This window comes from Solanum tuberosum, unplaced genomic scaffold, assembly GCF_000226075.1.
Source record: "Solanum tuberosum cultivar DM 1-3 516 R44 unplaced genomic scaffold, SolTub_3.0 scf00042, whole genome shotgun sequence".
NCBI classification, from domain to species: domain Eukaryota; kingdom Viridiplantae; phylum Streptophyta; class Magnoliopsida; order Solanales; family Solanaceae; genus Solanum; species Solanum tuberosum.
The window spans coordinates 1,672,694-1,684,756 of record NW_006238967.1 but is presented as its reverse complement, the minus strand read 5'-3'; the positions used below and the strand labels follow the sequence as shown (position 1 = coordinate 1,684,756).

General features: G+C 38.6%; 2 protein-coding genes across 2 annotated transcripts in view; one reads left to right on the top strand and one right to left on the bottom strand.

Moving 5' to 3' along the window:
• The first annotated feature begins 6 nt into the window (after positions 1-6).
• On the top strand, positions 7-3,800 carry LOC102583164 (tRNA-dihydrouridine(16/17) synthase [NAD(P)(+)]-like). The gene is made up of 3 exons (XM_006343133.2): positions 7-490; positions 1,025-1,131; positions 2,938-3,800. Exons 1-3 carry the CDS (start codon positions 50-52, stop codon positions 3,674-3,676), a joined length of 1,287 nt encoding a protein of 428 aa, XP_006343195.1. The 5' UTR covers positions 7-49; the 3' UTR covers positions 3,677-3,800.
• A 1,037-nt stretch (positions 3,801-4,837) lies between these two features.
• The window catches only part of LOC102582827 (SUMO-conjugating enzyme SCE1-like), an 11,423-nt gene continuing 4,197 nt past the window's right edge, over positions 4,838-12,063 (bottom strand). The window contains 3 exon segments of the mRNA NM_001287967.1: positions 4,838-5,153; positions 11,391-11,504; positions 11,598-11,750. Coding sequence (NP_001274896.1) covers positions 5,091-5,153; positions 11,391-11,504; positions 11,598-11,750 — 330 coding nt within the window. The 3' untranslated portion in view covers positions 4,838-5,090.

The window sequence follows — 12,063 nt, the reverse complement described above, 5'->3', positions numbered from 1 at the left end:
CCGCTATAACGGCGGCGATGGGTGGCGTAGTCATTCCCACTGCCTCCTCATGAGATTCCAACTTATCTCCGTCAGCTCCATTTTAAACCTAAATTCTCGCCACAACACACACCTTTATAGAAACTTTTCCATGGCAACTCAAACCCTAAATTCCTCCATTAACGGCGAAGTCGTCGACGACGACGATCTTCTATGCTCCGACGCCGCTACCACTTCATCTATCATTGAACAAGGAGAGAGGCAGCCATTTGGACTGAATTGTGTGAACGGTTACTTAAAAGGGGAAGCACGGATAGAGAGAGCTTGGGCTCATTGGAAGAAGTTAGGAGAGCCGAAACTTATTGTTGCTCCGATGGTTGACAACTCAGAGTTGCCTTTTCGTCTGCTGTGTCGAAAGCATGGTGCTCAAGCTGCTTATACACCTATGTTTCACTCCCGTATCTTCAGTGAAAATGAGAAGTATCGCTCTCTTGAATTTACTACCTGCAAGGTATCTAATTCTCGTTGTTGTATGGAAATTCAGATTTGTAAACTACTTTGTCATTGGAAATTTTCTTCGTCGGTAAAATCCAGTAACTTCAGTTCAAATTTTGTATTTGTCATAAAAAAAATAAAATCATTGAATGTGTACAAATTAGTAATTTAGAACCCGTAACTTACTAGAATCCCAAACCCATAATATTCAAATTTTGGCTCACTTATATGCAATTTTGAGAGTTCATAGTGCTCCAAAGCCTTGAACTTTCCTTAAGAGACAAACTATTGAATATAAGAATGAAAAAGTCATAATAGCATGATTTTATGGAATGTGATGATCACTTCATTTTTCACTTTTGTTGCTTAAGATGAGAAATGTTTTCGACGTTCTAACTGAACAATTATACAAAAATACATTTGACTTGCAGAATTTACATTGTAATTTGTCAAGTTCTTGCTTACCTTGTTTGATATATATTTTAGTACCTTTATGTTTTTCCAGGCTCTGTTCTCGTACTTTATCCCTTTGTCATTTTGTAAATTGCAGGAGGACCGTCCACTTTTTGTTCAATTCTGTGCTAATGATCCAGACACTTTACTAGAAGCAGCTCGAAGAGTAGAGCCTTACTGCGACTATGTGGACATCAACTTGGGGTAAACTCCTTTCCCGTTCGTTTCCTTTGTCTAATCTTAGGATTTGTTATTTTGGATTGTATTTCTTGACATCAACACACTTTATGGGATGAAGGGATATAATGTATTTGAACTGTGAATACATCTTCGCCTCAGTTGTAATTCGAGTTAACATTTCAATTTAACCTAGTAATTAGGGATAAGGATACTACATTCAAGTTTGTACAAGTTTCTTGAAAACTGGACTCTGTTTTGCTTGAGAAACATTTATCTATATCATGGGCTCTATCTGCAACTTGGAATTAGTTAAGGTAAAGAAAAGTCAGTTTATGACAATTGTTTTTGGGTTTGCTATGAACAGTTGGGTAATATCCATTACTCTCTTTTGCTTCCACCTCCTTCTCTCCCTGAAGTAACTATTTTCACCTTACTGGCTTACTTATAGTAGCCACCTAGTGCTGTCTATGCCCTGCTTGAAGTCAACTATGTGGTTATAGGCTAAGTTGCTCGGACTCTTCACTTTTGGTGCCGTACCCGTGTCGACACGACGTGGGTGTGGTTGTGGGATCCGTGTCCGATTTGGTCAACCGATTTGGGTACTTTGACCAAAATCGATGGGGAAAGTCTGGACAATTTTAATGATTTTTGTAATCAATACAAAAGCTAAGGTGAAATCAAAGGAAATGAAATACCTCTTATTAAATATTTCTATGTCACTCCTTTTCCTTTGATCTCCTTCTAGGATTCTCCTTTTTCTTTTTTTTTCTTTTTTTTGACAAGGTAATGCTCCTTCCAGGATTCTCCTCAAGTTAACATCTCATAATTTAGGTTTTATTGCTCTATTTTTAGATATTCTAATTATTTTTAAGCGAATCCCCGCACCCATATCCATACATGGATCCATATCCCCAAATCTTTTTTTTTTTAGTGATCCATATCCCCAAATCTTAAAAATTAGATCATGAAGGATCCAACCTTTAGGTCCACACCCGAGTCCGAGCAACTTAGGTTATAGGGAGTTGAGCGATCGTTTTGATGAGTTATTGTATCATGAGAACCATATGTTGAGTAAAATATGATATATAATAACGGCATTGCTGCTCTCTTGTTACAAGTAGCAGAAAGGATGACCTTAAGGTTTCCATTAGGACTGCCAGGTGAAAAAAATTACTGCCACTGGAAGGCCTATTAGCAGGCTCGATGTTGGGAGAATTCCATTCTTCGAAGTTCGATCTACTAAATTACCTTTTGGTCGAGTCGCTGACTGATTTTGATGAAGTTAACTCTAAATTTTGTTACGTCGTTGACTTCATAAAATGGTGCACTAGCAACTTCTTGTTCGAGGAGGCATAGATTTGGTACAGACCTAACCGAGTTGGATGTGCTTGGGGCTCCAGGTCCTGATCACAGAATGAACAAGCTTTGCTTCTTGACGACCTTCAGATGTAGAGCAGCAGAAGAATAACAAATTTGGGATTGCTTTAGATGTTGTATTAGGTTACAAGATGCAGAAAATTTGTGAAATTCGGAAAAGTACTTCGGCTTGATGGGTTGCGCTGTTGCCAGAGCATAGATGCTAATTTGAAGTATATGAAGTAAAAAATTGAATTAGGAGTAAAGAGCTTAGGGACAAAGCAGCTTTTGTTTTCCAGTTCAAGATGAGCATGTCCTTAATTGTGATGCTTTTTTTCCCACTTCTAAGCAGAATGTTTTATGCATGTTACTGTAGTTTGTCTTATGCTATGTTTACCGGATTATCTAATCGGATCTCGGATCATTTACCATGTATCTTTATTTTAGTTGGTTTAAATTGTATTTCCCACGCAGGTGTCCCCAGCGTATTGCGAGACGAGGGAATTACGGAGCATTCCTCATGGATAATCTTCCCCTTGTGAAGTCTCTGGTAGAAAAGTTGGCTAGCAATCTTGATGTTCCTGTGTCATGCAAAATACGAGTTTTCCCTAATTTGCAAGATACACTTAGTTATGCAAAGATGTTGGAGGATGCTGGTTGTTCTCTTTTAGCAGTGCATGGCAGAACAAGGGATGAAAAAGATGGAAAGAAATTCAGAGCCAATTGGGAGGCCATCAAAGCTGTTAGAGACGTTGTTAGAATTCCTGTCCTTGCTAATGGTGATATACGGCACATGGATGATGTACATAACTGCTTGGAAAAGACTGGTGCTGATGGGGTACTTTCGGCAGAGTCTCTTCTTGAGAATCCAGCTCTATTTGCAGGATATCGAACTGCTGAATGGGGATTGAGCACTGCAGGAATCAAAGAAGATGGTAAGCTAGACCAAGCTGAGTTACTCGTAGATTATTTGAAGTTGTGTGAGAGACATCCAGTGCCATGGAGAATGATCCGTTCTCATGTGCACAAGATGTTGGGAGAGTGGTTTCGGATCCAGCCAAGCGTTCGAGAGGATTTCAACCAGCAATCCCAACTCACCTTCGAATTCCTTTATGACTTGGTAAATCGATTAAGGGAACTTGGAGTGAGTGTGCCACTTTATGTGAAGGAGACTCAAGAGGAAGCTGCATCTCCAAATGGAGACGCGGCATAAATTATCTTCTGCAAGTTAGATTAGACACCACTTAGTTAAACAATCAAACAGAGATTGTCATTCTTGGTAGCAAAAAGAAAAGTTAGATTGTCATTCTTTACTACAAATTTATGTATTATTTTTAGGAGTGATTTATTTTTACATAGATGATACATATGGGGTTACACGGAAGAAATGTGAGATCATTTCCATGGAAAGATAAGATTAGGGATGTTCATGGTTATGGTTAAAATAATAAATCGAATTGCAATTCGAACCAAACCGATTTTGGTTTGTTTTTAAATTTTGAAAACTGATGCTATTTGGTTTGGTTTTGGTTTTACTAAAAAAACAACTTCAAAAATAACCAAATCAATCAAATGGATATATAAATTTTATAATTATTATTTTGTTTAATTTTAATTAACTTAAGTTTTAATTTTACCATTTTCTCAAGCGCAATACTTAAATTTTAGCTCAACTAATACAATCTTAAGACCAAGTCCATCAAAATTCATTACTTTAGTCTTAATTTACCATGACTCACATAAAATAGTTACATTTTTTCTTAATCGAATCACTTTGTTCGTGTAATGATAACTCTAGTATTGCTTAATTGCATATTGGACCAACAATAGTTTTTTTGTAAATTGTTCATGTACTAGGTGTGTGTCTATGGATATACGTATGTCCTCAAAAAACTAATTACTTTCAAACCAAAAACCTAGAAAAATTGAACCAAACCTACAATAACCAAAGCGACGGTTATTTTTTCATTTGGTTTGATTTTAGAAATTTAAAAGCCAACTAGATTAATTTGATTTTGATTTTAACCAATAACCGATCCAAACCGAACCACAAACACCCCTAGATAAGATCACATTGGGTCTGTTGTACTCAACCTCACTTTGATCTATACAAGAGACTATTTCACATTTTGAATCCGTGACTGGCTACGCAACAACCCACGATGTAAAAGACTAACAAGCTCTGTAATATGATGCAAAGGACTTCGTCAGTTAACAATGGTTCTTGATGGCTTACACTTCGAAAAAGCTTCTCATCATAAAAAGGTAAAATGAAGAAGAAAGCTGACACTTAGGAACAAAACATAAAGTATACATAATGAGATCAGTAAATTAGGAATAGAAAGATGAACTCTGATATCACAAAAGAAATTAACAATGACATGTTTCAATCGTCTGAAACAATTATAGCTTGCATGTTAATACACACACATATAAGATGACTAGGAACAATGAAAAGCAGAATCAGGTATTAATTCCAACTATAACGATTTACTTCGCTGCTGCAACAAAACTAATCAGCATCATATTGCCAGAACAGTGCCAGCTATCAGTACGCTATGAACAGCTTACTTTGAAGTTTGCATTAGAACACACACATACACATGATTATACGAACATTATTTAGACTACACCAGAGGCGGATATTGCTTGGCCTGCAGCTTAACCCGCTTCTTGTACTCAATAGCATCCTGCATAAATGTGACCATGAGTGTAATCATCTCATTTAAAAATAAAGCTTAAACGATTGAAGACATCAAACTTTTAATTACTTTATTATGCTGTCTTCAAACACGTCCCTTGACAAGAAAGCATTGATTCTTTTTCATGGGCCAAGCACATGAAAATTATTATTATTTATTATTTTGATAATCGATAGTGATGACACTCAGACCCAACCCCAAGATCTTGGCCTGCTCTGAAGTGTATGACCATCCAATCTAAAAGTTTAAACTATAATAGAGAGCCTACTTTTAATTACTTAAATCTTATTGTCGTCAACGTTATATAGGCAGTACCAAACTCCTGATTTCCATCGAACAGTTCCAGAATTTGAATTTGAAGCAATCAGTGGGAAGCGAGACATGAATAATATAAGTACACTAGCTGATAGTGCCAACAATAAAAGCTATGGGAACACTTTACCATTCCAGGAGTAGTACTCCCATACTAAGTGGTGGCCTACACTGCTTAAGATGGTTAAATTTGTAGTCTCTGTCCCCTATTAAACTGTCTCATAGGATCCGCCATGGTTATCAATTATCAGTCTAAACTATCAAATTTAGTGTATTTTAATGAAATATGGGTCCATGGTGAAGACAGATGATATTTACAGCGTTTATAGTCCAACTAGGATTAGTCTCTTATCTCCTAATTTGTGTTGGTTTCGTTATTGTACTTGTCTAACCGTAGGACTCTTAAGTTAGATGCTCTATATATTCACTCATGTACATCACATATTATTATTGAAAAAGGTTCTACATGGTGTCAGAGCCCTAAGAGGTTTAAACAACCAAAAATAAATAAAAATCTAACGCACACAATTTAAGCAGCAATGACAGGTGACTCCTCTGCTCCGTCGGGAACATCTCCCACTACACATAATTCCTTTGCTACTGGCTTTCCTTCTCCCAACCTTGCCCATCAACTGCCTGTTAAACTTACATCCTCCAATTTTTTGTTGTGGAAGAGACAATTTCTTCCTATGATTAAGGGTTGTGGTCTTGATTATCATATTGAAGGTGATGAGGTGATTCCAGAACGGCTTCTGGATAACAATCAACCCAACCCAGCATATAGTTCTTGGGTAAGAGAAGATCAACTTGCCCTAAGTTGGATCGCTGCTTCAGTCTCTGAAGGTATATTACCTCAACTAGTTGGTGCTGAAACTGCTCGAAAAGCGTGGACTAAACTTGTGACTGCTTTCCAGTTCAAGGCCACAAATTCACGAGTTAAAAGCTCAGTTGCAAAATTTACAAAGAGAGAATGCAAGTATTGAGTCCTATATCATAAAGGCAAAGGGAATTTCGTATAGGTTTGCCGCTTTGCAGCATCCGATTTCCAACACTGATTTGGTCGAATTTGTTCTTGCTAGATTAGGACCAACTTATCATCCTTTCACAAGATCACTCGAATCACGTCAAGAGGAGATTTCTTTTTACGCTTTATATAGATTGTTGTTGAATGAAGAACAACAATTAAAAGGAGATGAAGCTCTTACTGTTATTGCACCAACAGCACAGTTTACACATAGTTCATTCACTCTGAATCGTGGTCGTGGGAGAGGAGGAAGATGTAATCGAGGTCATGGACGCTATCAGAATCAAGGATTTTCTCAGTTGACTCAGAATCGTGCTTCCTACCAGCCCTCTAATCCAATACCTTCAGACATGCCAACGATTATTTGTCACAATTGTGAAGGCAAAGGGCACGTTGCACGAGACAGTCCCTCACCTAAAACTCCTAATGGAACAAGAATATCCGGTCGCCCTGACTCAAATTTAGCCAGCACCCAAAGCTCACCTACACAGAATTGGTCGATGGATAGTGGTACAACGCATCATCTTACCTCTGATCTTGATAACCTTGCTATTCATTCTGAATATCAAGGTCCTGAGGAAGTCACTTTAGGTAATGGTTCTAGACTAACCATATCTCACATAGGTAAATGTTTCATCGCTGCTTCTGATAAAAAAATTAAACTTGATAATACTCTACACGTTCCTACTTCTACTCAAAACTTGAACTCTATTAGTTCTTTTGCTAAGTCTAACAATGTTTCTGTTGGATTTTTCCTCACCATTTTTCGATTAAGGACTTGGTAACAAGGGGAATACTGCACACCGGCCCGAGTAGGGATGGACTTTATTCTCTTCCAGTGACAAAATTACTCTCACTAGCTTTCTTTGTTGCTTCTCTTGGTGTTTGGCATGCTCGTCTGGCGCATGCATCCTATCCTACAGTTCGTCGAGCATTACCCACGGCTGTTTTAGCGTCTAGTAAATCATCTAGTTTATACACTACATGTGCTGTTAGTAAGAGTCATAAAGTCCCATTTAGTGAGTCTACTTTTAAGGCATCTGCTCCTCCTGATTTAATTTGTTCAAATGTTTGGGGCCCTGTTTCGGTTGTTTCCAATGATGGCTATCTATATTATGTCTTCTTTTTTTTATCACTTGGTAAATATACTTGGATCTACTTTCTTCGTTTCAAGCCTGGAGTTCTTTTTATATTTATCCAATTTCGTACTATTGTTGAAAAATATTTCGGGTTATCTATTAAATCTTTTCAAGCTGACTGGGGAGGCGAGTTTCAAGCCTTGACTCAATATTTACATGACAATGGGATTACACAGCGATCCTCTTGTCCCTATACTCCTGAACAAAATGGTTGTGCCGAAAGAAAACATAGGCATATTGTTGAAACAGGGAGAGCACTCTTCCAACATTCTAATGCTCCTTCTCATTTTTGGACTACTGCTTTTGAACAAGTCATCTATACAATTAATAGACTATCTACACCATGGCTAAAACATCAATCCCCTTTTTGTGTTCTATTTCAGATCCTAATTTCTCCTTATTACGTGTCTTTGGTTGTCTTCGTGTTCCTTGGCTTCGTCCTTATGCAAAGGACAAATTGTCACCTAGATCTAAACCTTGCATTTTCTTAGAATATAGTAAAGTTCATAAGGGGTATAAATGTTTTGATCGTGCTTCTGGAAATTTTTTTGTATCTCGTCATCTCATATTTGATGAACATGTATTTCCATTTTCCTCGCAGGATGCACAGGTGCCTAGATCATCGACCAATTCTATCCGTGAGCCAATAACTTTACAACTACCCATGTTTCATTCACAACCAACACCCCATGCTTCCTCTGAGACAAATGTTATAACTTCTCTGTTACCATCACCTAGTCTAATCTTACACCAACCTTCAACTGAAACAAAAATACACTCACCACTACCTAGCTCCCCGCTACCATCTGTATTAACTCCATCACATCATAATGATGGCCTTCCCTCGAGTGTTGACCTCTCTCAAACTGTCGTACCTACTGCCTCATCTGATACCTAATTCATCTCCGGCTCCACTATCTCCTGTTCAGCGTATGGTTACTCGTACTCAAACAGGCACGCTAAAACCGAAGCTTCCATTTTCCTTGTCTGCGATTACCCATTCTAGTGAGGAACCTACTTGTTATTCACAAGCTGCTAAGGATAACCATTGGCGTTGTGCGATGGCTGAAGAGTATAATGCTTTGATTCAGAATGGCACCTGGGAACTAGTACCTCCATCTTCTCAGAATGTTATTCGTTGTCGTTGGGTGTTCAAAAAAAGTTGAAATCTAACAGGTCTCTAGATCGCCATAAGGCATGCTTAGTTGCTAAGGGGTATCATCAACATCCTGGGATTGACTTTGTGGACACATTTAGTCCGGTGGTAAAGCCAACAAGGCAACAACAATCAGATTGTTACTCTCCTTAGCTGTGACTAAAGGTTGGAATATCACACAACTGGACATTTCAAATGTGTTCCTCCATGGGCACTTAGATGAGGTTGTTTATATGTCGCAACCTCCTGGATTCGTTGATCCATCTCATTCTGATCATGTTTGTATGCTGAAACGCTCTCTTTACTGTCTGAAACAAGCACCTCATATGTGGAACAAACGAATAAGTGATGCACTTTTCTCTCTTGGCTTCTTGGGTTCCAAGACTGATAGCTCTTTATTCTACATGTCTACTGCTACTGATAAGTTGATCTGTTTGGTATATGTCGATGAAATATTGTTAATGGGTAATAACCCTACTTGAATCAAGTCGCTCGTAACACAGCTTCAGTCCCAATTCGTTGTTCGTGACCTTGGCACTCTTTCTTATTTTCTGGACATTACAGCAACCTGGACCGGTGAGGGATTATTTTTGTCTCAACGTAAATATGTTGAGGACCTTCTTAATCGAGTACATATGGCTGCTTGTAGTCCTGTTTGTTCGCCCATGCAACCTGCATCGAAGCTACCCTCTACTTCTGGTGTCCCTTTCAATGATCCAATTTTAATTCGCAGCACTGTTGGGGCGCTTAAGTACCTCACGTTTACTCGACCAGACGTTGCTTATGCTGTGAACAAAGTATCCCAATTCGTGAATTGTCCCCTGGATGTTCACTAGATGGCTGTGAAACGTATTTTACGTTATGTTAAAGCTGCTGGCTTCCCATGGCTTGTTCTCCAAACAAACTTCAAATAACTTGCTTCACGAATAAGACGTGGATGATCGAAAATCCACCACTGGTCTTGCTATATTCCTTGGTGATAACTTGATCTCTTGGTCTTCACGGAAGCAACGAGCTGTCTCTAGGTCCAGCACTGAGGCTAAGTATCGGGCATTAGCAGCAGCTACATCTGAAATTACATAGGTTAAATTCCTTATTCGGGAGATAGGTTGCTTCACATCTGCTGTACTTATCCTTTGGTGTGATAACCTTAGTGCTACCTACTTGACAGCTAATCCCATTTTCCACTCTCCTACGAAACATATGGAAATTGATTTCCATTTTGTTCGGGATAAGGTTCGTGCTAAGTCACATTCAGTTCGATATGTGAGTACTTATGATCAAGTTGCTGATGAGCTCACCAAGCCCTTGTCAAAGTTTCGTTTTCTTGATTTAAGGAACAAGTTGACAGTAGTTCAGCACCCTGCTCAACTTAAGGGGGAATAAAGACAGATGATATTTACAGCGTTTATAGTCCAACTAGGATTAGTCTCTTATCTCCTAGTTTGTGTTGGTTTCGTTATTGTACACATGGTTAAAAGCAGTGTTCTTAAAGGCGAGCGCCTCTCGCCTTTGGCGACAAGGCGAGGCGAGGCGAGGGGTTTGCGCCTATTTCAGGCAAGGCGTGGCGAGATCAAAAAGGCGAGCCAAGGCGAGGGGTGACGTGGAATTGGCGATGCAATAGGCGTTGCCTTTTTCTTTTCTTTTTTTTAAAGTCTGAATTTTAATAATTAAAAAGCCAAATAATCAAATTAGGGTTTTTTTTGGGTTATTTTTTTCTAAACTTATGTCGCGACTGCTGCTCCTCATTTCGCGACCGGAGACTTGAAATCAATCCCTCGACTGGAATTAGAGTTTGCGACTGCTGCTGCTGCGATTGGAAACTTGAAGTCGACTGTCGCGACTGCTGCTGCTCTGAGTTCGAGACTGCTGCTGCTGCGAGTTCGCGTCTGCTGCTGCTGCTCAGCTTGAAAAAGTCAGAGAAGAGAAGAGGAGGAGTCTTTTTCTGAAAAGTACAGTAAAGTACAGAGAAGAAGAGAGAACAAGAAGAGGAGGAGTTTTTTCTTGAAAAGTAAAGGAAGTACAGCTTTTTTTTATCTTTTTTCAAAAAGTAGAGTTTTTTCAACTTTTTTTGAAAAAGAAAACTAGAGACAAAAGGGTTTCTCTAGATAAGTGTCCTTTTTTATTTATAAAATAAATTATACTTTTAATATTTATTATATTTTCTCTCTTCTTTAACAATTATACTCCTCTTATTTTGTATGTAATTATATCAAAATATGCAATTCATTATTATATATATTTCATAAATATTTTTAGTAATATTTTATTATATATATATATATATATATCCACTTATTTGGTATTAATTCGCGCCTCGATTCAAAAAGGCGAACGCCTCGCCGCTTGCCTCGCCGCGTGGCGAGGCAGGCCCTTGTCGCCTTTTGTTGCCTCTCGCCGTCCAAAACACTGGTTAAAAGTTTAAATGTGTAGTTACTACCTTTTTCGGGATGTCATATAGAAAATACATTGGAGAGTACAAAACATATTTTTCCATTTCAAGAAGAATCGATTTGGAAATATTCAGAATTGAGGGTAAGACAATTGATTTGGGACAAATGCAATAATATTTGATTTGAGGAAACCAAACTTACCTGAATAAAGAGATGATACCCTTCAGTTTGAGCAGGATCAGCAGGGTTTGGCTGATCTAACAGGTCTTGGATGCCAACGAGTATCTGTTTCACTGTAATGGCTGGTCTCCAACCCTGCAGATGATAAAACACAACTAACAGCCGTCATAATGTAAACACAGAAAACAAGAAGTGAAATAGTACTGAGAAATGGCATATTCCACATACACTGTCTTCATTGAGGATCGACAAGCAAACTGTTCCTGATGGATACACATTCGGATGAAAGAAACCTTGTGGGAATTTGCACTTTGGTGGTTTGCTAGGATAATCTTCACTGAAGTGAATCGTAACTGGATAACAACCACCTTCCCAATCCGTCTGCATGTACTCAAAAGTTGTTAGTGACCAAAGAAACTCCTACTATAAAGGTACACGGTTGAGAATCAGAAAAAGCAATGTTTGACACATCATACGGATCCTTGTTTTTAACATATAAGTTTAATGGTTTTTGCTGATAAGTTTAATGGTTTTGTTAATGTTGGGCAAAATGCTGTAACAAGCATCCGAAAGACTTGAAATGCTTCAAAGGAGGGAGGGGGAGATTCACAAAGTATAAGTGGTATTCATATAGGGATGGCAATGGGGCGGGGCGGGGCGGATGTGGGGCAAAGACTTTGCCCCGCTCCGCCCC